This window comes from Calonectris borealis, chromosome 4, assembly GCF_964195595.1.
Source record: "Calonectris borealis chromosome 4, bCalBor7.hap1.2, whole genome shotgun sequence".
NCBI lineage: Eukaryota > Metazoa > Chordata > Aves > Procellariiformes > Procellariidae > Calonectris > Calonectris borealis.
In genome coordinates this window covers 55,977,475-55,999,579 of record NC_134315.1, presented here as the reverse complement: position 1 = coordinate 55,999,579, position 22,105 = coordinate 55,977,475, and the positions used below count along the sequence as shown (strand labels likewise).

Genomic DNA, 22,105 nt, shown 5'->3' with positions numbered 1-22,105 from the left:
CAGCCGGTGCCCTGGGAGCTGCCTCTTCCAGCCGGTGCCGCCGGCTCCCCGCGGAGCCGGGCAGCAGGAGCATCTTTGCAGGCCGGGGCGGCTCTCCCCTTCCAGGGGGTGTCCGGGCGCCTTTATTCCGGCAAACACAGCCGTTTAAAATAGGATTTTGTTCAACCGGCGCAAGTGACGCCGGCTCTATGTATAGTCCGCGCCTGGGGCCGGCCAAGTGACGCCCATCTCGGAAAAACCCGGCGCGACCCGGGCCCGTCCCGGGAGCCTCCGCAGGGCCACCAGCCACCTCCCCGCGGTGACCAAGCGGGCCTCCGCTGTCCTGCGGCTGACTGCGGTGCGGTGCGGTGCGGAGCGGGGGGAGCCGAGCCCGGCCCGACCCGACCCCTCCGCCCCCCGGCGGTGATGCCCGCCCGGGCCGGGCGCCGGTGCGTCGGGCGGAGGAGGGGAAGGAAGGGGAGGGCAGGGGGTGGGCGGCCCGCTGCCCCCCCGTCCCCGCAGTGCTGCCCGTCCCTGCCGGCACGTACCTGCCCGCCCCCTCGGGCCACTGACGCGCCCCGACGGCCCCAGCATGGACGCGCCCGGCCAGCCGCCCGACGGCCCCCGAGCCGGCCCCGAGGGCGCGGCGGCGGCGGGTCGGGGCCCGAGCCCGGAGGCGGCCATCGAGGAGGAGGAGGCGGCATACGTGGAGATCCGCGGCTCGCCGCGGGGGCCGGAGGAGAGCCGCCAGCCCCCCGAGCTGGCCCCGGCCGGCGGCGCGGAGCGAGGGGCCGGTCCCGCACCGGAGAGCGGAGCCGGCGGGACCGGAGATGTTGGCGGCTCGGCGAGCGGCGGGCCGCCGGGCGGGGCCGCGGGGCCAGCATCCTCGGACCGCAGGCGGGATCGCCCGCCTTCCCCGGGCGCGGCGGCTGCGGCGGGATGCGGCGCTCAGTCCGGCCCCGGCTCCGGGGGGCCGGCAGGGAGCGGCGGGCCGCCGGAGGCGGGGGGCTGCCCGGAGTCCTCCTCCTCCTCCTGCCCTTCGCCGGTGACCAAGGCGGGCGGCTTTCCCGCAATGGGCGACCCGGTGTCGACGGAGGGCAAAACCTCCTCGTCCTCCTTCGGGTACGAAAGCGAGGAGGACGAGGACGCGGGGCGCAAGGCGGCCCCCCCCGGCGCCGCCCCGGGCATCCCCCCCGGCGGCGGCCGCGACGAGGCGCACTATATCAGCACGCAGGAGATCCAGCTGAGCGAGGTGGACCACGACATGGACTTCGACGCGGGGCTGGCCGCCCGCTGGGACTTTGAGGACAACAACGTGATCTACTCCTTCGTGGACTACGCCTCCTTCGGGAGCGACGAGACCCCAGGGGACACGCCGACGGAGGAGGAGGAGGAGGAGAATAGCTGCTACCTCAGCACGACCACCAGCGACCCCAACAACCAGACGGACAGCATCGACAATACCAGCAGCACCGAGATCGTCAGCCTTACCTCCGAACACGACACCCCCGGCGGGGACAAGCGCGCCAGCTCGGGGGAAAGCCGCTCGAAGCAGCCCGGCCGCGCCGGCGGGAGCCCGGCCGCCCAGCTTCTCCTATCAATCAAAGCCGCTTCCCGGGCTATAAATGAGTCTAGCAACGTGCGCGGAAAGCAAAACACTATTTACGCTGCCAAGCATGAAGGCGACATGAGCCTCCGTGTCGCCGCGGCTCCTGAACGCCATGCGGGTTTAAAACCGGACCCGGTCCGCGACCACGCGAAAAAATTCATCGCGGTCCCCGCGCGGCTGCAGACGCGGTGCGGGGCCGGCAGGGCGGGGGAGCACTCCAGCGGCGCCTCCAGCGCCGTCAGCGAGCTGGACGATGCCGACAAAGAAGTGCGAAACCTGACGGCCAGGGCTTTCCGCAGCCTGGCGTACCCCTACTTCGACACCCTGCGCCCCGGCTCCCGCGCCTCCTCCGCCTCCCTGCCCGACAATGCCCTGGGCATCAACCGCTGGTCCACCTACCTGGACCTCAAGTGCGGCAGTCTGGGGCCGAGAGCCGAGCCCAGCCTGCTGCGCTCCGGCCGGTCGCAGACCAAAGCCCTCGAGTTCGTGGTCAGCAAGCTCGACGGGGAGATCGCCCACGTCGAGGCGCCGCGGCGGCTGCGGGCGGGGTCCCGGGTGGTGACCCTGCTGGACCTCGGCGATGCCCCCGAGGCCGGGCAGCCTCCCGAGGCGGGCGGCGGGGAGCCGGCGGCGGGGGAGGGCGGCGGGGGGGGGTCCAGCAAGAAGTCCAAGTTCGCCTCCAGCCTCCTCAAAAACGTCATCTCCAAGAAGATGCAGCTGGAGCACGAGTTCAAGATGGAGCGGGGCGAGATCACCGACACCTCCTACACCGGGCTGAGCGCCGGCCGGGAGCCGGAGCCCGCCGGCGGCGGCGGCCGGGAGCGGCAGCGGGAGGGCGGCGTGCAGCGGCAGAGCTCCCGGCACTCGGAGGGCGGCTCGGACAGCACCGCGGCGACGGCGGAGGAGGCGGGCGAGGGCGGCGGTGGCCGGTCGCCGGCCTCCAAGGCGTCGACGCCCCGCGAGGGGAGCCGCAGCCTGGACCCAGCGCTGTCGGAGGAGCTGTGCGAGGTGAAGCGCAGCGCCTCGGAGGCCATCAAGGCCACCTTCCTCCGCAGCCAGAACAGCGCCTTCAGGTCCTGGAAGGAGCGGGAGGCGGAGAGGAAGGAGGAGAGGGCGCCCGTCGGCAAGCTGAAGCTCTCCCCCAGGCACGACTGGCGGGCCGACCTGGGCGAGATCTCCGCCGGCAAGTCCACCAAGATGTCCCGCCTGTTCGTCCCCGCCATCCAGCACACCCCCCGGGAGAAGGAGCCCGGCAAGCGGGCGACCAAGTGCTCCGCCGCCGCCGCCGCCTCGCCCCTCGCCGCCAAGCCCAAGGCCCCCGAGATCAAGATCAGCCTGGGCAGCCTGCAGCAGCCCCGGGACGCCGCCTTCAGCATCGCCCAGCTGCTGACGCCGCAGATCGCGGGCCGGCCGCCGGAGGAGGGCAGGGGCCAGCAGCCCAAGCCGCCCAAGGCCGGCGACGGCCCCGACAAGGTGCCGCAGTTCCTGGTGCGCGACGTGAGGGACGGCAAGCACAGAGCCCAGGGGCCGCTCCACCAGGTGCGGGACGTGCGGAAGCTCATCAAAAGCTCCTACAGCTGCGACTCGGGGGATAACAGCAGCGACAAGGGCAGCGTCGCCTCCGACCAGGGCGGCCCGGAGCAGAAACCCCGGCAGCAGCTGGTCATCGCCGGCGTCCCCAGGTCCCTCTCCCCCGTGGTCATCACCTGCCAGACGGTCGGCCACGCCAGCAGCAAGCCCACCGAGGCGGGGGCCAAGGCGGCGGGCAGGGCGCCGGCCTGCCCCCCGGAGGGCACCGTCCTGGTGCACCGCACCTCGGGGAGGCTGCCGGTGGCCACCATCGCCCCCAACAAGAGCGACCCGCGCCAGCCGGCCGTGCTGAAGATCGTCTCCAAATCCGCCGCGCCCTGGCGGCACCAGCCCCCGCCGCCGCCCGCCGAGAGGGGCCGGGGGCCGGAGGAGGACCCGCGGGAGGAGGGCAAGGCGGCGCCGGTGCAAAACGCGCTGGAGAAGCTGACGGCGGCGGTGCGGAGCATGGAGGAGCTCTACAGCTTCAACAAGCGCGAGTGGAAGCGCAAGAGCGACCCGCTGCCCATCACCGACAGCCACGTCCTCTCCCTCATCGCCAGCCAGGAGCGGGGCGCCGGGCCCCGGCCGACCGCCGCCGCCGCCGCTCCCCCCCCGGCGCCGCCGGCGGATAAGGTGGGGGAGCCGTCGGGCAAGGGGCCGGGCAGCGAGCGGCTGCTCCGCCGCCCCTCCAACAACGCCGCCGACAAGGTCTCGGCCAAGGCGGCCGCCTTCGAGAGCCTGGCCCGGCAGCGGCAGCGCGGCCCGCCGCCCCCCCGCGCCGAGCCCCCCGCCGGCCCCCGCGCCCTCCTCACCCTCCGCGGGGCCGGAGGAGCCGCAGCCGGAGCCCCCGCGCCAGGCAAGCCCCCCTCCGAGGGCGGCCTGCGGGGCCAGGCGGCGCCGCGCTCCCCCCGGCTGCCCGCGGGCGGCAGCGATGCGGAGCGCGGCCCGGACTGCGGGAACTACCTGGCCCTGCCGCTGAAGGCGGCCGCCGAGCCCGGCTCGCCCCCCTCTCCGGTGCCGCTGTCAGGGGCGGGCGGCGGCGTCCGCCCCAGCCCGGTGTCGGCGGCAGCGGCGGCGGCGGCGCTGTGCAGCCTGCAGCCCTTCGGCACCGCCAAGCGCCCCGGCAGCCCCGGACCCCCGCCCGGACCCCCGCCCGCCGAAGAGCCCCCCGCCGCTGCCCCGCCGCCCGCCGAGGGTCCGCCCGCCGCCCTCTACCGCCCGCCGCTGCCCTTCGCCGCCTTGCCCGGCGCCGCGCCGCCGCCGCTGCTCTGCTTCTCTCCCTCCATGCCCGCCGCGGCGACAGCGGCCGAGCCCTTCCCGCAGACGCAGCGTAAGGTGCTGCTGGACGTGAGCACCGGGCAGTACTACCTGGTGGACACGCCGGTGCAGCAGCCGCTCAAGCGGCGCCTCTTCGACCCCGAGACCGGGCAGTATGTGGAGGTGCCGGTGCCCCAGCAGCCGGCCGTCGCCCCCGTCCCGCTGCCCCTCTCGCCCCTGGCCCTCAACGCCGGGGCCTACGGCGCCACGTACATGCTCTACCCCGGCCTCCTGCCTGCCGCTGCCATGCTGCCTGCCGGCGCCCTGCCGCGCCCGCTATCCCACCCGGGCAGCGATGCCAGCGCCCCGGCCGAGCCCAGCAGCCCGGCAGCGGCAGAGGTGGCTTTCACCGAGAGCCCCTACTACGTGGCTACCAGTAAGGGCCCACCGCCGCCACGGCGTGGGGCAGCCGAGGCGAAGCCGGTCATCAGCATCACAGCACCAGCCACCGGCCCACGGATCGTCGCGCCGCCCTCCTTCGACGGCACCACCATGCGCTTCGTGGTGGAGCACCAGTGAAGAGTGCAGGTGAGTTGGTGCAGGCTGTTAGGCATGGCGGTCACCAGCGACGGTTAAGGGCTGACCGGGTTACCAACCAAATGAGAGCTGTGCCACAGCTTCTTCTCGAGGGGGGTAAGTAATGGGCACGGGGGCCGCAGGCAGGCCTTCACCGGGACTTAAAATACAGGCGTAAGATGGAAACGCAAAGTTTATGCGCGCCCATCAGTGCAGTTCAGTATCCCTTGGAGCAGGTAAATACACCCTTCTTTTTGGCCCGGAGGCAGTTTCAGTAGAAGCACACCGTAGTTGTTCGTCATGCAGCCCGTGTTTGCGCAGTCCCACGCCTGGGGGGCCCTGTCTCAGTGTGGTCCCCTTGCTCCCATTGAGAGGAGTGCTGCTGGGCACCTCCTTTGGACCCACCTTGCAAGCCATGAAATGACCCCCCTGCCTTGGCAGCGCATCCCAGATTCCTCACCTCTCGCCTCTTCCTCCCAAGAGGAGGAGAGCGCCCATCTCTCTGCCCTGGACCCCTGCTTCTCCCCATCCTTGGGAACAGCGGGAGAGGGGTCTGATGCAGGCAAACCCTTATTTCGGGTCCTTCTTGTTAGCGGGACGAAGGAGTGGGATACGTGTGGTAGACCCTGGTGTGCTCCTCTGGTGCCATGGGGCTGCCGGCAGGGGCAGAGGTGCCTGCAGCTGCCTGCACTGCAGGAGGGCTCCAGCGGAGCCTGCGGGCAGCGCTGCAAATCACAATTTCGCACGGCTACTCCGAGCTTGGCCCGCCGCAGTCCCGCCAGTGTCCGGTTACCTAGGGCTGCAACCCAGGGCCAGCCTCCAAATTCAGGGATACGCGTGTGGGAGCGTTGAGTGTCTGGTCTGGAACAAGGAGGAGGGCACAGGGCTAGGCGTATGGCACGCGTCGAAATCAGGGTGCAGGATGTCTTGCACAAAATAACCAAGGAATGATGACATTTCATTTTAAAATACCTGAAATATTAAGAAAGTGCTTTCAGGATGGGTGTTGCTCCTCCTTTTGCCACTTGCATTAAAACACACAGCGCATCTTTATCAAGTGCAGTATCGGGCAGAGCTACCAAAGTCTTCCGTGGCTTACTGAAGACTCACAGAGTTTGTTCTTAGTGTATATCACGCGGCAAAGAGACACAGCGGCGACTGTCGGAGGTTTGGGTTTGTCACCAGTTTATGCTGAGTTTTGTTCAGTCGCATGCTAGAGGGTAAATTTTTTCATCCAGTGCTTGAGTCATCTTTTTTTGCTTCCATAGTTCTTCTATTTTGCATCATCTACTACAATGTAGTAGATTATTTGTTGAATGAAACCTTACTGAAATGCTTTAGATGCTTACTTCTTATCTGCTTGTAAATATTTTATCTCTGAAATTCCATTCTTTTAGCCCGGATATAAATTAAGTTGTTTTCATTGCCCCTTATGGGGTCACTCAGGACAGGCAAAGTACCAATTTAAGTTGAGCTCTGCTGTGCTACTTGAGTCAATCTTGTCAGTAAAGTCTTGGTAGAGTATCTAGATAAAATAGAAGAAGCTATTTGATTTTCCCGTTTCGTCTATAGGCCAGATTCGGACCACTGGCACAAGAAATCAGTTATTTGCGAGACTTCAGTTTAGACACTCAGTGTTTTTGAAAAGGATATTCCGATCTTACAGCAACTATTTAAACGAAAAGCCCTGGCTTCTCGATCTTATTTCACTCTTTAAAAGTGAAACCCACCACATTTCCTGGTGTGATTCACCTCTTGTTTCCCAGGGAGTTATCCTCCCATGTCCTGCAGCTCGCTTGCCTATGGCGCCTGGTGTATCACTGCCATGGATGATGCTCTCGGCAAATTGCTCTTTCTTATTGGTGACATTAATAACTGCATCGATGGCCTGCTTTTTTGCATTATGTCAGAGCTCTACCGTTGTGAGGCAGGTGTGAAAGCTGCCCCAAAAGATCGGTGGTGCAGCAACTTTCATACTCATTACAGAAGGTCGTTTGGCGGTTTGAAGACTTCATTTCACCTTTTACCATTAATGAAGCCAAGATGCATGTTGTCTAACAGGCAGGGATGCCCCCTCCCTGCCGTCTCTGAGCTGCTGAGGTAGGTGTCCTGCTGGCGTATAATGGATGCGGTGTGGGTTTTTTTTTCTTGACCTGTTCCGAAAGTCAGTAAAACAAATCATTTTAACTGCGTGCTGCAAGATGCGTTTAGCTTGTCATCAGGCTTTGGTTATTCACATAGCTCTCAGTAGAAAATAAGGTATATGCCAGAGGGGAATCGCATCTATAGCTGCCGCCTTCTTTCCCGTTATTCTGTTCTGTCCTTCTATCTACTCAGCATTTTCATTCATCTACATAACTTTCGTATCCCTGTGGATAACTTTTTCTCCTCTTCTTCTGTTATCTGCTTTTTTTTTTTGTTTCCACTTCTTTTCCTGTATCTCTTTTGTCTTTCTCGTCCTAATTAAATGCGTGCATTTGCTTGGGGTAATATTTTTCCTCTAACAAAAACAGGAGTGTAATTTCATATGAATCAGAGGGTGAACTGTTGATCATTTTTTCATTCCAATTGCTTTCACATCAGATCAGGGTTTTTTTGATTGCAACAATGCTGTGTAGATCCTAAAATGGATTTTAAAACAGCTGGATTTCATCACATGAGCATGGGGTTTGAATAAAATACTGTCCTTTTAGGTCCCTTTTTTTCACTAGCCAAAACAGGCTGAATGAATGCTCTTTTTTCCCACTCCTGTATTTCTTTCTGCACTGCACACGTAATATCTTCCTCCTTTCTTTACTCTATTTTTTTCACGTCTTCATTCACAAACTGTGTCACTGCATCAGGGACTGCTCCATCTTGGTCTCTGTCACCTCTTGGAGGTCAGGGTGATAGAGCTGACTTGAAGCTTTGGTGGTGGTGTGATGCCTGTGGTGCGATTGGCACCAGATCCTCCAGAACACGTCTGCTGCTCTTCTAGCACTTCTTTCTGTGGCTGGTGGTCTTTTCTGCATGATCAATGGGATAAAATGGATCCTATCAATTTGGATTCTGGCAAAATCCAAGATGCCATTTCTGAATAATTCTTAAATTTTTGATATACAGCAAATATTAGAGAATATGTATAGGTTTCTGAGAGGTATCATGAGGTCACTTTTCTCCCTCCTCTTCTTCGCTCACAGTAGTTGGTAAGCTTTTAGCAACATAGTTCTTGCCTGCTGCACTTCTTGCTTCATACGGAAAAAAAATGATGCTAATTTTCAGTTCTAGTGAAGTTGCCTGCATTTGAACCTGGACAGTGCCGACCTGTAGCGAGCGGACTGCCTGAAGGGAGCTCATTCCCAGCCTGAAGGACTGAAAACGTGTTTTTAACTTTTGTATCTATTCCCACATTGTACTCTGGGGAGTTTCTGTCTTGTGTTAGGTAAATAAATGAGAAAATAACATGTAGCGAAGTAGAAAGTAACTGTAGTAAATTGTACTGCCAATATTAGAAGGGTATTTTTCTGTGCTCTGTTTAAACATGTGCCTAAACTGAAGCCACCTTATAGTTACAGGAATACATGGGACGCTTATTTTTGTGGTGAAAGTAGGCTAAGTCAAATGTGAGCAGTTCTGTCACCAAATGCAAATATACTTATTAGTTGTGTTTCTTCCTACCTGCCATCAGGCAATCTATGCCTGCTTTCAAAAAGTAATTTTGTGTGGGTAGCATATATGAATGATTTTTTTTAAAGGCTCGTAAATTAATATTTTAAAACTGTTCCAGTTGTGCCCTATTCAGCAAAATGTATATTCTATATGGTTAAGTCAAAAAGTCAACTTACAGTGGAATATGCAGTACATACGATTTACTTATGCCTTCGCTGAGAATTTAGTAAAGCACCCATCCAATTTTAGTGGGAAATACAGGAATATTCCAAGAACTAAAAGGGCTTTTAGCATTTGATCTAGTAAATCAGTCTACGAATGGAAATAAGCATGAACTTGTGTTCAAATCCGTAACTACGGAGGAAACATTTAAATAGTGCTTAACCTTGATATCAATGAAAGTGAGCTTAATGACTCTTCTTGCCCGGGATGGTTTCCTGGGCCAGTATTTAAGTCTTAACTCCACAAATCTTGGAGCACATGATTACGGGTTGTTTCACTTTTGCTTATGTATGCGATACTGGATGCTGTGTCCTTAAGTAAAGTGGTCAGGTCTTTGGATCGCTTGAATCCCGGATGGAACGCTTTGCCCTCTTTCTACCTATGTGCATGAGGTTCCCCAGGACCAGTCCGCAGGGAACCGTGGGGTCGTAAGGCAATGCACGTTTCACACCTCGAGCAGCAAGGGTCAGTTCTGCTCAAAAAATAAGGCTGCCCGACCACTGACTCGGTTTAAAAAGTCGGGTGCTTTGTCTGATTCTTGGCAGTAGCTTAGGAAATTAGTAGCAAGAATAGCGTGACAATGAAGGAAATGCTACGCGCTTCCCTGGAGTAGTAAAGATTGCTCTCTAAGAATTGGTTGTGGCAGCTCTCTAAGAATCTACTTTTTATTAACGATGCTTTTGTGTTTGGTTTTTTTTACAGGGATAAGGAAGAAGAATTACGCTCCTTTAATCTGAAATACACTTGGTAACTCTAAACATACATCCTAAAAACTGCTTCTACAGTTTTCTCATTTTTTTGCTTCATCATACAAAACAAGTGTGTAAGTTTCTTGTTTTCTCCTAAATTCCCCCCAGTTTTGGAGTATGCATACATTTAATTATGCGAGCAACACTAAATTATTGCATTATTTTCTGCAAAGTTGTTTTTATATTGAAGCCAATGTGGAGGCTTTAGGCGTTGCCTCTGTGCTGGTGGCTAGCAGTAGGAGTGCCACTACAGCTGTTTGTAAAACGCAGGGTGTAAATGCAGCAGTGTTCCAGTGTGGATTGATGCACAGCTTCGTCCAGGTCCTGGGAACGTATTGTGATGATCCAGTGCAGCCCTGCAACTCTTCAAAAAAAAGTAAAGCCCTCAGCTCTCTCCCATTGCAGTAAACAAGGGTCTTCCCCGAAGGTTTTGGTGACGATTTGTGATCAGATGTCTATTTTATACTCTGTACTTCTGCAGTTGGGACTGCAAACGGAGAGATCTGTAGTGTTTAGATTATCTTTAGTGTTTATTTTTTATGGAATAAAAAATTGAACCATTGAACCAATCCAATGGTTCAAAATGGATTGTGTAAATTTCAGAAAACACATTTGATTGCTTTCGTTTTTCATTTGCTCCTCTGTATTGCATTAAACATCACACGTTGCCTTCATTATGACAGTGTTTAAATACTGGAAAGCCAGAAATTTAATATAATATTTTTAGACCCTAGTTCTAGAGGAGAGGACAGCATTTATTTTTCTTTAAGACTGCAGTCTTTTCTTCCTTAAATTGCATTATTGCTGAAAACACAATCCTAGTGAATCCCCTGTGAGAGGAGTTATTTAGTGTTACAGCCCCCATAATATGTAGTCATTTCCTTAGCCGTGTTTGACAGGTTTATCTGAGGGCTACATCCATGCTATCTGTATTTGCTAAAGAACATACTTCTCCTTTGAACAAGAAGATATAAAATAAGATTGCTCAAAATGCCGTGATATGTATGTCCATATAACAAACTTTGCTTAAACTGATGATTTTGTTGCCAGCAACCAGTTTGTCCCAGTAAAAGAGAATTGTTATCATGACAGTAAAACTAAACTACGATAGTGTGTTCCCTGCCCAAAATTTCAGTTCAGTAAAATGCTTTGAGAAGCCAATAAATGTAAGATCAAGCCTAAATTATTTAGCATAGAGCTTTCTCAAGATAATAGGTTGGAAATCTAAAATCTAAATGCAAAACCCAGAAGTCTGCACTTAGGCATTTACCCTCAGGCAGGATTTTCCTGCATCTGTTCTCAAGGTTTCCTGCTGCTAAGGAAGTTTCAGGGTTTCCCATTCTTAAAGAAAGCCCCAGGTTTTCATTTCCATGAGTAACTCTCAAGATACAGAAAAATCAGCTACAACTGTCTTTAACCATACATGTGAGATTGTATTTCAATGCAATTTATTTGTTTACAGGCACAAATTGAAATTGCCTTCAGGATGAAATGCACTGCAAGTATACACATAGTGAGTGATTTAACATATATCTTCTCATTTATCTTCATCGTTGTGGAAATCCAATGAAAAAATACTCTAACCCTTTTTAAAGAGCTTGGCGTGCCCAGCTAGAGCATATAGCATGTAAGCTTAATGCCCGTGCTCTTCGGTTGTACGGTCTACAGTTACAAGCTTTTACTTCCTACCAGGATTCGGGCTGAATCGGGCATTTTCTTAAAGAAAATGAATGCATCTTCACCGTTTTCATGATTGATAAGTCCGTAGACATTACGACTAGAGTATCAGTGTTAAACTAAAAAGTACTTCGGACTGCAGGACCATGCAGGTACCAGAGTACCAGATCGTCCACTGTGACATACACGTGTACGGTACGTACATTATAATACTAGCATCCGTGTTTAAAAATGTTTTGTCCTATCTTTTCCTATATCGGTGCTCGGAGCGAAGTTTCACATTGCAGTTTACAAGATAATAGGTTTGCACACACAGACTCAGGGTTTACAGTTTCACCCGGTATACTTGAAAGGAAAAAAATGCGTAGAAAACAAAGTGCCCAGGACTTCAACATGTATTTGTTGGAGGAAAATTTTGCAGGGTTTTTTTTAACTGCCTGTGGAGACGAAAGCAATGAAATGAGGCAATACCAACAGCTATTTATTTTCTCAGGGGAGATTTCTTCAGTGGAATGTGTCAATTCTAATGTTAAACAGTGTTTGCTTAATTTTGTCTATTACTAAAGAGACTCCATGTTTGCATCAAGGGGTCAGTTTTGCAAGGAGCTTCGCTTTGCAGACCCAGTCCAGCAAAGCCTTCACATGCATCTCTAACTTCAAATATCTAAGCAGATTCCTGGAGACTTCAGTGGAAGCCCAGTCCCTTTTTTTTTTACCCTTTTTTTACGCTTTGCTGAACTTGGCCCAGAGCGCTGAGTGCCTTGCAGGCCCGAGTCTCAGGTTCTTCACTTTATATGTATAAAACCGGAGCTCTGGGCTTGAGTCTAGCCGGACCCTAGTGCCATGAAAGGCACTATCAGAAAAATACCCGGTAATATGGTGCTCCTCCATGTATACCCAGTGGTGAATTTCTCCAGCTGATGGGGTGATGTGTAACCACATATCTTGGATAAGAGTCAAGCCCTCCGTGTCAGGGTTCACAAGCTGCTAGTATTATATGTTTCACGGTGCAGTCATAGTAACGTTACAGCTGAAATTCACCCCGTGTGCAAAGCAGGGCAAAATCCCGTGCACCGCTCGAGTTCCCCCCCAGCCCTGCCGTCGGGGTTTGGAGTCTGCAACAGCCGGTGTCCTGGTTTAGTGGCCGGCCAGCCACTTCTGCGCGACGGGCCATGGTCAGGATCCAATTAAAAGTTTGAGCGGGACTGGAGTGATGCACGAATGTTGTTCTGGTCTTTTGCGGCAGGATCGGTTTCACTCAGTTAAATTTAATCCTTGGTGAAACAGTTGATGAATGATTTAAAATGTATTTATGGGTTGTGTGGTTTTTTTTTTTTTTCCTTGTCTGCATTCAAAGCTGCCTTTACTCTCTAGTGTTGATGGCCAAAGTGTCATTCCTTATGCTTATAAATTACCATTAACTTGTGGCTACCTGAGAACACATACGCTACTTTAAAAATGCTTGTGTTTTTTTTCCTCTTTTTCTGTTTTTTTCTTTCTTCTTTTTTTTCTCTTTTCTTTTTCCCCCCTTTTTTAAGGGGATGTGTTATCAGTGTAAAGATATTTAAAAGTGCAAATGTGAAGTAAGGATAATGAGTGTTAAGAGGATGTGGGTGATATGTCTGATGAGAGAGCAGTGGGCTATAAGGCAAAGGGGAAAATGCCGTGAACGCATTGTGTTGATGATTGTTGCCTGTGGGGGAAAAATAAAAAAAAGGAGATATATAACTGGAGAAAAATGAACTCTTTGAGCTGCTCTCAACGTAGACGACACTGTGGCAAGTGCGTAGCTGAAGCCCGAAGTGATCCTGCTGCAGGATGCCGTGAGCCTGGGATTGAAGGACAGTGGAGTCACTCTGAGAATTGCACTAGCAGCGTGTTGCACGTCGGGAACGCTTCAGTACGTCACGACCATGTGAGAACAGACTGTCTGAAACCGCTAAGTACCAAAGTTTGTAACTGAACGAGTTAGCATTTGTATTATGTTGGGGGTTTTTTTGAATGTTATGGTAAATAAAATGTATTTTTCAGTAAAAGGCACACTGCAAGTAAGCCTGCAGTTCCCTGCTTGGTCATATTTTTGCGAAGTTGCCTTCGCTGTTGTGCAGAACAAGTGATAACAGAGGCATTACTTCGTTCAACGTGTAAACAGTAACAGAAGAAAAGATTCCACCGGAGAGCAGATCCAAAACCCCGCACTCAGAGTCTCCCCAAGTTTGTCCCAGTGTTGCAAGTCTCTTTCTGACAAGATCTCACTGTTTATTCTGCCTTCTTAGGACAAAGGGAAGTTGGGGGCATTGCTTCATTTGACTCTCTCTGATCATTTCTTTCCCCCACATATAACTTAAATGAAAAAAGAACTCCCCAGTTTCAGCGGACTAACTTTGACTGGTATATGGGTTTGGATATCCAAAGAACTGCATTTTTGTCTGTTGTAATGTGTTCAGAGAGAGCAACTGGTTGGGTGAATAACTTTTTTCTGCTCATGGTCTATGTTAGTTTCATTGTCTAATATTGTGATACGATCAAAAATAGGATCACTCTCTTAGTGGATAGCAGTATTGCTTGAATTCTTGCTAGGAAAACCTTTTGCTGCTTTCAGGTGTTCTTCCACCCTAATGAAGGTTGAGTAGCTTTCTGATGTTAAGTCAAGTCCAAATGTTTAAAAAAGCATGAGTCAAACACCGAAAAATCAGAAAATGGACTTGAGAACTAAAAGATTAGTTTTGCAGTTTAAAAGAACACTTTCACTTCTCAGTTTTCAGTACGTAAGGGGCACATTATAATGATCTTCCTTTTAATCACATGCCCTAGATGCTTAAAGGATAAAAGATTCCCACCTCATTATTTATCTGCAAGTAATACAGTATGAAGACATCTGCTGTGAATTTGCTGTATCATTCCAAGACATGGCTACATGGTCTTCCTGCTTGCTGGAAGCACAAGTTTACTGGTAAAACAATGGTTTGGTGTTTGTCTCATTCTCTCTCTCTCTTTCTCTTTCTGGATTCTTTGAAATTTGTACCTTGGCATTGCATTTAGGATAGAGAGTCATCTGACAGTCATCAGTGACTTCGCTGCCAATGTATAGTTAGTGATACATACTGTACTATTTGTATGGATTAATTGGCAGACCCAAAAGACTTAAGAGAGAAATGAGAATAGATGTTGAAAGGAAGAATTGGGAGAAGGGGGGAATGAACTGGGCAGAGTGCAACCACACAGGCTTAGCTCAACGGGAGCAAGCTGGGTGACCGCAGGAGATCAAAGGATGACCAGAACAGAACCAAATTAACAGTGGGTGTGTAGAGCGGAGAGAAAGGCCTTAGATGACTTTGTTCAAACTAGAGGAGTTTGAAATTGCAAAGGAACCTGGGGTTGTCAACAGGAAAATTTGGGAACTGCTCCTTTATTTTTCTCCAAGAAGAGCTCCCGGAGCCTGATTTCAGTGGAACTCTGTAACGAGCTCTTCACAGCACTGCTGGTTTCTCCCGAAAGATGGACATTTCAAGCTGAAACCAAAAGAGAGGTTAAAAGTAAATATGCTGAGAGACATGAACTCCAAACAGAGTCTTGCAGCCAGTGTTTGTCCAACAGCAATGTGCCTTACACTACAAAACTCCACTGAAACTAAAGTGAGAGAGTTTCTTATGATACCTTAAAGTAATCTGAAAAGTCAAATGAACTATTTCTGGGATTCTCAAGGATTGGTGGAGAAAATTGCAAGAGTTTCTAAATAGTCTTTAAAACATCACTGGTAGGAATGATGAGACCAAAAGGTAGAAATGCAGCACTTTTGCCAGGAGGAGCAAGAATAATGCAAAATGAGAAGCAGATAATTCCCTGATGTCCGATCTAAGCAAGCTATCCAGGGTAAAACAAGGCACTTTTTAAAAATAATTGTTATTATTTTTAAAGCACCTATTTTACAATTGCTATCATCTTGGATTGTCAGAAGTGAGAACAAGTAATTTGCTTGCCATACCCAAACTGTACCCCTCGTCTATCCAGCTGTTTCATTTTTGAGGTACCTATCATCTAGCTACCAAATTTGAACGTGACGCTGCAGAACAGTGCCTGCCAGCCCAGCTCTGCCACTGCCCCGCTTTCCATTGACCTCCGCTGGGCAAGGCACACAGTTCAAGTTGAAAATGTGGTTAAAAACCTTGCTCAACCAGGACTCCTGTTTATTTTGCTATTTTTAACAAATCCTCCTGTGTTCTAAGGTACAATTGCAGCATGCGTTATGTGGGCTTGTAACTCCTAAAATGTATCCGTACTTAAGGACTGCAGTTCCTTCTACGCTGTGTAGCCAGACAAATTCTCTACCAGATGCTCTCAATAAGTCAGAGTTGACTTTGTAAGTAACATGTATTCATTGGAAATCCATGCTAAGTATTTTACAAGTTGTTGCATGTGTGTTAACCCTAGCACCTTTCACCGAGTATCAATTAATTTTATTAAAAGTAAAATAATTAAAATTATGATCTTGTTCCCATTAACAAAGGGAAAGGAAGATGCTGTCAGAATGATTGCAGGCTGTTCTGAGATCGTGCAGATTTACACCCATGCAGTTCTGGTTGGGATCCGTTATTGGTAGGAAAGAATGCATTTTACCAGCAGTTATTTATGGCCAAGTGTTACAAAAATAATGATGTTTAGTCCCCGTATCTGCTAACCTGTATGGCACTGATGGCTTAATTCATAACCTCATGAGGAGGTCTGCCTTCCAAACCATTGATCTTTATATTTCCCTCTACTTTCTGCACCAGAATATGTTTAGGAGTGGAGTGAGAAACTGAATCCTGGAATTTTAATATTTTTTGAAGAGTATATGAAAAATACTCTTCAAAAATTAGCACTTCTTGAAAGTTTAAGGGGAAAGTTTCAAATCTCTTTTGCAAGTGGGTTGCTTTTTGGACTTAGCTGGATTATCACTGCACTGTTCTTTCTGTGGCTTCCGATTAGAAAGGGCTGAGCAGTTGTTTGCTTCTCTGAACTTCACATATGAATTGTTGTTTAATTGCTACCATTGCTGATTATTTAAAGTACACATAATAGCCATTATTAAAGATGTATGTTGCGCACTTGCGATTAACCCCCACTGATTTGATAAACGCTCCTAGTGTTTGCTTTGGTTGTAACCCTAAGTGCGTTTTCACTTCAAATGCAGGCTTAAGCAATGTATTAATTCCACCTTATTTTTAGAAGATTGTCAGTTTTGTTGTTTCCGTAGCTATGGAGCCCACGTAAGGAAGCCGTGGCCTTCCATTACCCAGCTGTTGGACTAAACCCCTTCTGGAATCCCCATTATGTCCAGCTGTTAGGGTCAGATAGCTTCAGAAGCAAGTGTATTGCTGCGATCCCAGGGGGTATCCACGAGGACACGTATCACTTCTGAAGGAGCGACGTGGGCCTCAGAGGCTCTGTTTGATTTAGTTTCAAGGGATGTTGTCAAAACTGTGGAAGCCCCAAAATTGCCCTCACAGGCTGGTTGTCCCATTCTGAAAGATCAGTTTTCAGTAGTGCAGATGGGCACATGATTTTCCTCAACAAGCTGTGCCAGGGCTTGATGAGTAAATAAAAAAGCAAAACACACAGGTCAGTATCTCTGGGAGACTTGATGCATTTATGTTAAACAGACCTGTGCGTTTCTTGTGGAAGAGAAGCAAACCTGGTGTCGTTGGCCAGATACTTGGCAACAGGCAGATTATCTTTTGTAATCAGAAAATATTTTATGCTTTTTTAAAAGTGAGCACCAATGTTGTATTATTTTTATGTGCCAAAGGGCCTCGTTTTACAGGCACATGTTCAGAAGGTTCTTAGATTTGATAAATTTGAGAGGGGGAAAGCCTTGCACTGGGATTGCTGATATGAGCCACAGATCATACAAGTACAAATTGCATTATCTAGAACCTTTTTATTCTGATTGTGTTATGAATTAATGGGTGAGCCTGGCAGACTGTTGATGCAAATTAGGATGTGGAGTTGAGGTCATCATCTGTTGATATCTCAATTCTCTACAAGTGAAATAGTGATGATAGCTATTTCTTTGTGCCAACCTTTGTCCACCTTCTATATTTAGGGTATCAGATCACTGCAGGAGGAGACTGTCTCTTTCTACGTGTGTGAATACTTAGCTCTGATCTTATTTTTGTTTAATATGACACAAATAGCAAGCAGTAGTAACAAATGTAAAAGCTTGTCTTCAGTTTCAGTTCCTAAAACAGTTGAGGTATCAAACAGTGTCTACAAAATAGAGGGTGCAAACTTTGAGCGTGGATATTGAGGGGAAGAGACAGCTTTGTGGGAACCATGCTGAAAGAAGGAGGACCGTGTTTGGGGAGAAGGAGGGGAGGTTTGGAAGGGAGGAAGGAGAAACTGCCCCTTCTTGAGGGAGGAGGAATGCCTGGGGATGGGGTCTTGCATAAAATCTTCAGCAGAGGCGTGAAAGAGGGCATTTAAGACCGAGGATCTGGAGCAGGTTTGCTGGCAGTGCTGGCCGCGTTATTTTACAGGGTGGTGTCACTGCCAGCAGTGTTGGTATCGCTTTGGCCTTAACTCATTTCTGGTAAGTGTCGACACTGAAGAGGGGCACCTAGGTCTTACCTCTCCTCTGGGCAGAGGATTTGGGCAGGCACCTCCAGCACGTGCTGCATCCTGCTTGGGGTCTGCATCACCCTCCTTCTCCTGACTAGAGGGGGAGCCCAGGACAAGTGGGTGTCCAACTTATGTTATTGGTTCCTATGTGATGGTGAATTAAATGGTTCCTCTTGCCCTTATAACACCATTCCTTCCCCAACGAGAGGCTTTCCCAACCCAGAAGGTAATGGACAAGAACCAAAACTGAAAACAAAACAATTTTTTCACACTGTGTTTTTACCTGTTTTATTTATGCTTTGACTAGAAGTGTGTCAGCATTTTCAGAAAACAAGCAGACTGTTTCATCCCATTGATAGTTTGATTTTTGCAGATTTCTGCACTCTTGTTTTTTTACAACACACAAGAATTTGAAATGTTTTTTTATTCTTGTAATACATTTTTTTCCCACGACAATCTATGAGTTTTTCCTGCCGGTTTTGTTCTTTTCGAAAAACAATGGTTCCTGCCTTTTTATTTTACTTTTTTGTGACCAGCACTCACCCACCTTGCCCTACAAGAATTAAATCGGATGGATCATGTCAGAGATCAGCTGAGCTGGGATGAGGTATTTTCTTTCTTAAGCTGCAATGCTGTTGTAAATATAAAACATTTTTTTTTTACACAGTTCCTATGAAGACGTTGCTTGAATGAGCAAAAAGGTCTAAGTCATTTTAATCGGAGGACTTGTATGAATAGTGATTACTTTTTTGTGTTGAAATATGAGCCTAACTTATCTAGAAGAAAATGTTCTGGCTCTGCACAGGCTTTTCTAGACTGTGCTTTCGAAATGGATTTCTTTCAGGACCTTTTCCTTCATCGTAGTTCAGAATTGCCTTAGTGGGTGCTCATTTTTTGAAATACACCTGCCTTGATTACACACAGGGACACAAATTTTCCGGAGGCAACCTTGAAGAGCAACCGATGTTGGCTTAACTCTGCTCCTGGTGATAACTACAGAAATTATGCCATTGATTTCAATGGGAACAGAATTAAGGCAACTGTAAGTACTTCTGGAAATGTTACCCCGCATTTCTGATCAATTGTACTTAACTATAGCAGTTAATAAAAAACCCCAAAAAGATAAATAATAATAATAATCAAGCTCTGCTTAAAAAAAGGGAAAATCCTTTGAAATCATTAAAATAAAACCTGTTTTTTTGTAAACAGGCAATACTGAGTAAGCAGGAATTCATGGTCCCATTTAGATGTTAATCATACTTGAATATTTGAATAAGGATTGGTCATAGGCCTAAAACACCTAAATACTTTAAAATATATTCATAAATAATCATTCTTTATACATCATAATTGTTCTTAATGCATGTCAAAAACATGGACTTCTGTATTCCCCAAGAAAGAAAAACGAGGGATTATTTTTGCTTTTGGCACAAAAAAGTAAAAATAAAGAACTAGCACCACCCTGAAGGGTGTGCATAGAATACTACCAAACTAGTCTCTATTTGCCTTAGCTTTTTTTTTTACAAAAATCTTAAATATAGGTTAATATGTAAACACTGTGCACGCACTGAGAGTTTGATCCTGGCCTGTTGAAATCAATGGCAAATTTCCCATTAACTGCAGTAGTGCAAGATCAAGCTCCAAGTTAGTACGGTACGTACAAGCCTAAGTCATTGAGGGAGCCATGGATTCAGGAAAGCAAAAGCTCAGGTGCTCGTTTCAAAACCAGCTGCTGGAGGAATCAGACTTTGCGCCGAAAACCTTCCTGCACATGTTGGAGTTTTCTTGATGGAGAGGGTATTCGTTACCTGCCAACAGTTCTGCTTTCCCTCTCCTTGCAGTGTACCGTCTGCCGGATGGTAGACTTTCATACTTAGTCACGTAATGCCTGTAAAGACACAACATGGCAGTCTGGCATTAGCAAATTTATGCAAAATCTGTACCCTGTAGTTGAGGCTAGAGATAAACACTTTACATACAGACAAGATTACACTTCCACAATGTGTAGGTATAATCAGAAGATGTTTTAGTATCTGCAGAATAATAGATACTGTTTTCTTAGGATTTCCTGGAGATCCTCGAGTTCTTTAATTTCTCTCAGGCTTACCGTCTTTTGGATCAGAAAAGCCTGAATGGAAATTTGGCACAATAACAAATGTTATTGCCCTTAGGTCTTAGCAGATAGGGATTAGGACGGAGTAGTAAACCCAGCTTCTCACATGGCAATGCAATTACTACTCTTTGGCTACTGGAAAGCATCTTTTTTACCTTATTGCGCGGTTGTTTAGCTTTCAGGAAAGTTGGTGCCTTAATAAAATACGATAGAACATGATGGTAGCAAGAGCTTAACACACCAGGTACTTTTGTTGACACTAATTAATAGCAGATGATGAAGAAAACTTTCAATTTCAGCTAGTTTATGGCTACACACTTCCTCTCTCAACAGTGTAATAGAGAACTGCTGCTGGCAAAGTTTCAGATCACCATCAGAACTGATCGAACGCGAGAGGACCAGTGTCCTGCCACTTCAGTTAGTTTACTTGCAAAACTAAATTAGCAAATTGGGCTAAAGTGCATGTTCAGAGCAAGTTGTGATCTTCCTGAATCTCAGGGGTGAGGGACAGGGAAGAATGAGTTAGCAGAGAGGTTGGTGTGTGTAACAGCCTCCGCTGCACCTGATTGTGTTAGGCTGAAATTTGGCCTCTGTTGTTAACCTCTCGTGGCTGTGAACACCAAAAGTTCCAGATTCAGCAACTGGCTGGAAGGATGCCTCAGAAATTGTGTGCTCTTTGTTCTTACCTGAATGGAGACTCGACTCTGTCCATCTGCATACAGACTAAAAACGGGTACTGTGAAAACTGCACCGTGGAGATGAAGTCTAATGTCGTCTCTACTTCCAAAGTGGTTTCCATACCAGTTTTTACAAAGAGGGAATCCACCTCGGCATTACCAGCTATAAACATGGCTACCCTGCAAATAAATTCAGGCATTACAATTAATTCAAAACACATTAAGAAAGAGGAAATTAAAATGCAAACAGCCTTACCATCCATACATAAATCTGCCCTCAAAGGAGCCTGTTCTTCAGGTAAAGGTACGTAAATTCAGATCAGACCAGTGGGAACTGGTATTACCCAGGTGGAAAGGAAACAAGAAGTACAAATGTTCTCCCATGCACGTAACTGTTATTTAATTTTAACTCATCTGCAAGGTCTTTTATATTTAAATTCTTCTCATTGGGACTACTGGGGCTCAGGAGCTTGAGCCCTCTACAGCTATAGCGCGTGCTGGGAGTATCTCACCGGTTCTTGACGTTGGTTTTGGATTCCCTGTACCACAGGCTGAACTCCATCCCTCCTGAGATGTCGATGGCCAGGCCACCCAGGAACTCCGCACCGGCCCTTGGCCCGGACTGTAGCTGAATCTCCTAGAGCCGTCAGAAAGCACAAGTAACCCCCCCGTTACTGACTGCAGACCTCAGTGGTTTCCTTACTCTCTTTTGTACTGTGATCATGCCACTTGTCACTTTGCAGGAACAAAAAGGAATAGAGGGCTTTTCTGAAAGGGTGGACAAAACACCCCTGATGTACCTTGCTCCCTAGAAAATGGGATGAAGCTAAGGCGAGGTGCCTTGCACCCTTCCCCTCTCCCCTATGTGCCAGCTGGCATAATTTCTGCAAGGAGTATCACTGCAAGGAATATCATGGCCTCTGTCTCCAAGAGCTACCACGCAAGCCTCACAGAGGCTCTGCTGGCAGTCCAGCTAAGTCAGATTAAACTCCTCGCTGGAGCCCCAGCAATGGTGCAGTGCAGTGTGACTTCTTCAGCACAGCCGAAGGCAGCCCCGTACTGGCAGTAGGATGCAAAGTGCTGCAACCAGTCGTGCAGCGTGGCTCCAAACCCACCATATGGCAGGAATTATGTCTTCAGTGGCTGGGTGGCCAAACCCACAAGCTAATGCACCTTAATTGCCACTGTGAATTTGCATTTAATGCATTTTCCATCAACCATCAAGTGTGCTCATGGCTTCTTGAAACCTCTACGGCTGGACTGGAAACGCATCACATGCAGTCCGTTTCGGAAGTGATAATATAGCTCAGGGTCATGGTAGCTTGTTACTTTTAAGGTTTGACACACGGCCAAGATTTTAAGGTTCACTCAGCTTGGCAATCTAACTCACTTTATATAGTTGTTCTGCTTCCCTAAGAACTAGTGGATT

At 49.4% G+C, this 22,105-nt stretch overlaps 2 protein-coding genes across 2 annotated transcripts in view; one reads left to right on the top strand and one right to left on the bottom strand.

Moving 5' to 3' along the window:
• The first annotated feature begins 571 nt into the window (after nucleotides 1-571).
• On the top strand, nucleotides 572-9,935 carry C4H4orf54 (chromosome 4 C4orf54 homolog). Its single transcript, XM_075150475.1, has 3 exons — nucleotides 572-3,917; nucleotides 4,014-5,002; nucleotides 9,563-9,935. Exons 1-2 carry the CDS (start codon nucleotides 572-574, stop codon nucleotides 4,991-4,993), a joined length of 4,326 nt encoding a protein of 1,441 aa, XP_075006576.1. The 3' UTR covers nucleotides 4,994-5,002; nucleotides 9,563-9,935.
• Nucleotides 9,936-18,158: 8,223 nt separating this feature from the next.
• The window catches only part of MTTP (microsomal triglyceride transfer protein), a 29,040-nt gene continuing 25,093 nt past the window's right edge, over nucleotides 18,159-22,105 (bottom strand). Inside the window, exons 16-18 of the mRNA XM_075149608.1 lie at nucleotides 21,189-21,313; nucleotides 20,686-20,856; nucleotides 18,159-19,774 (exon numbers count right to left, since the gene is read on the bottom strand). Coding sequence (XP_075005709.1) covers nucleotides 19,606-19,774; nucleotides 20,686-20,856; nucleotides 21,189-21,313 — 465 coding nt within the window. The 3' untranslated portion in view covers nucleotides 18,159-19,605. The remainder of the gene's footprint in view (nucleotides 19,775-20,685; nucleotides 20,857-21,188; nucleotides 21,314-22,105) is intronic.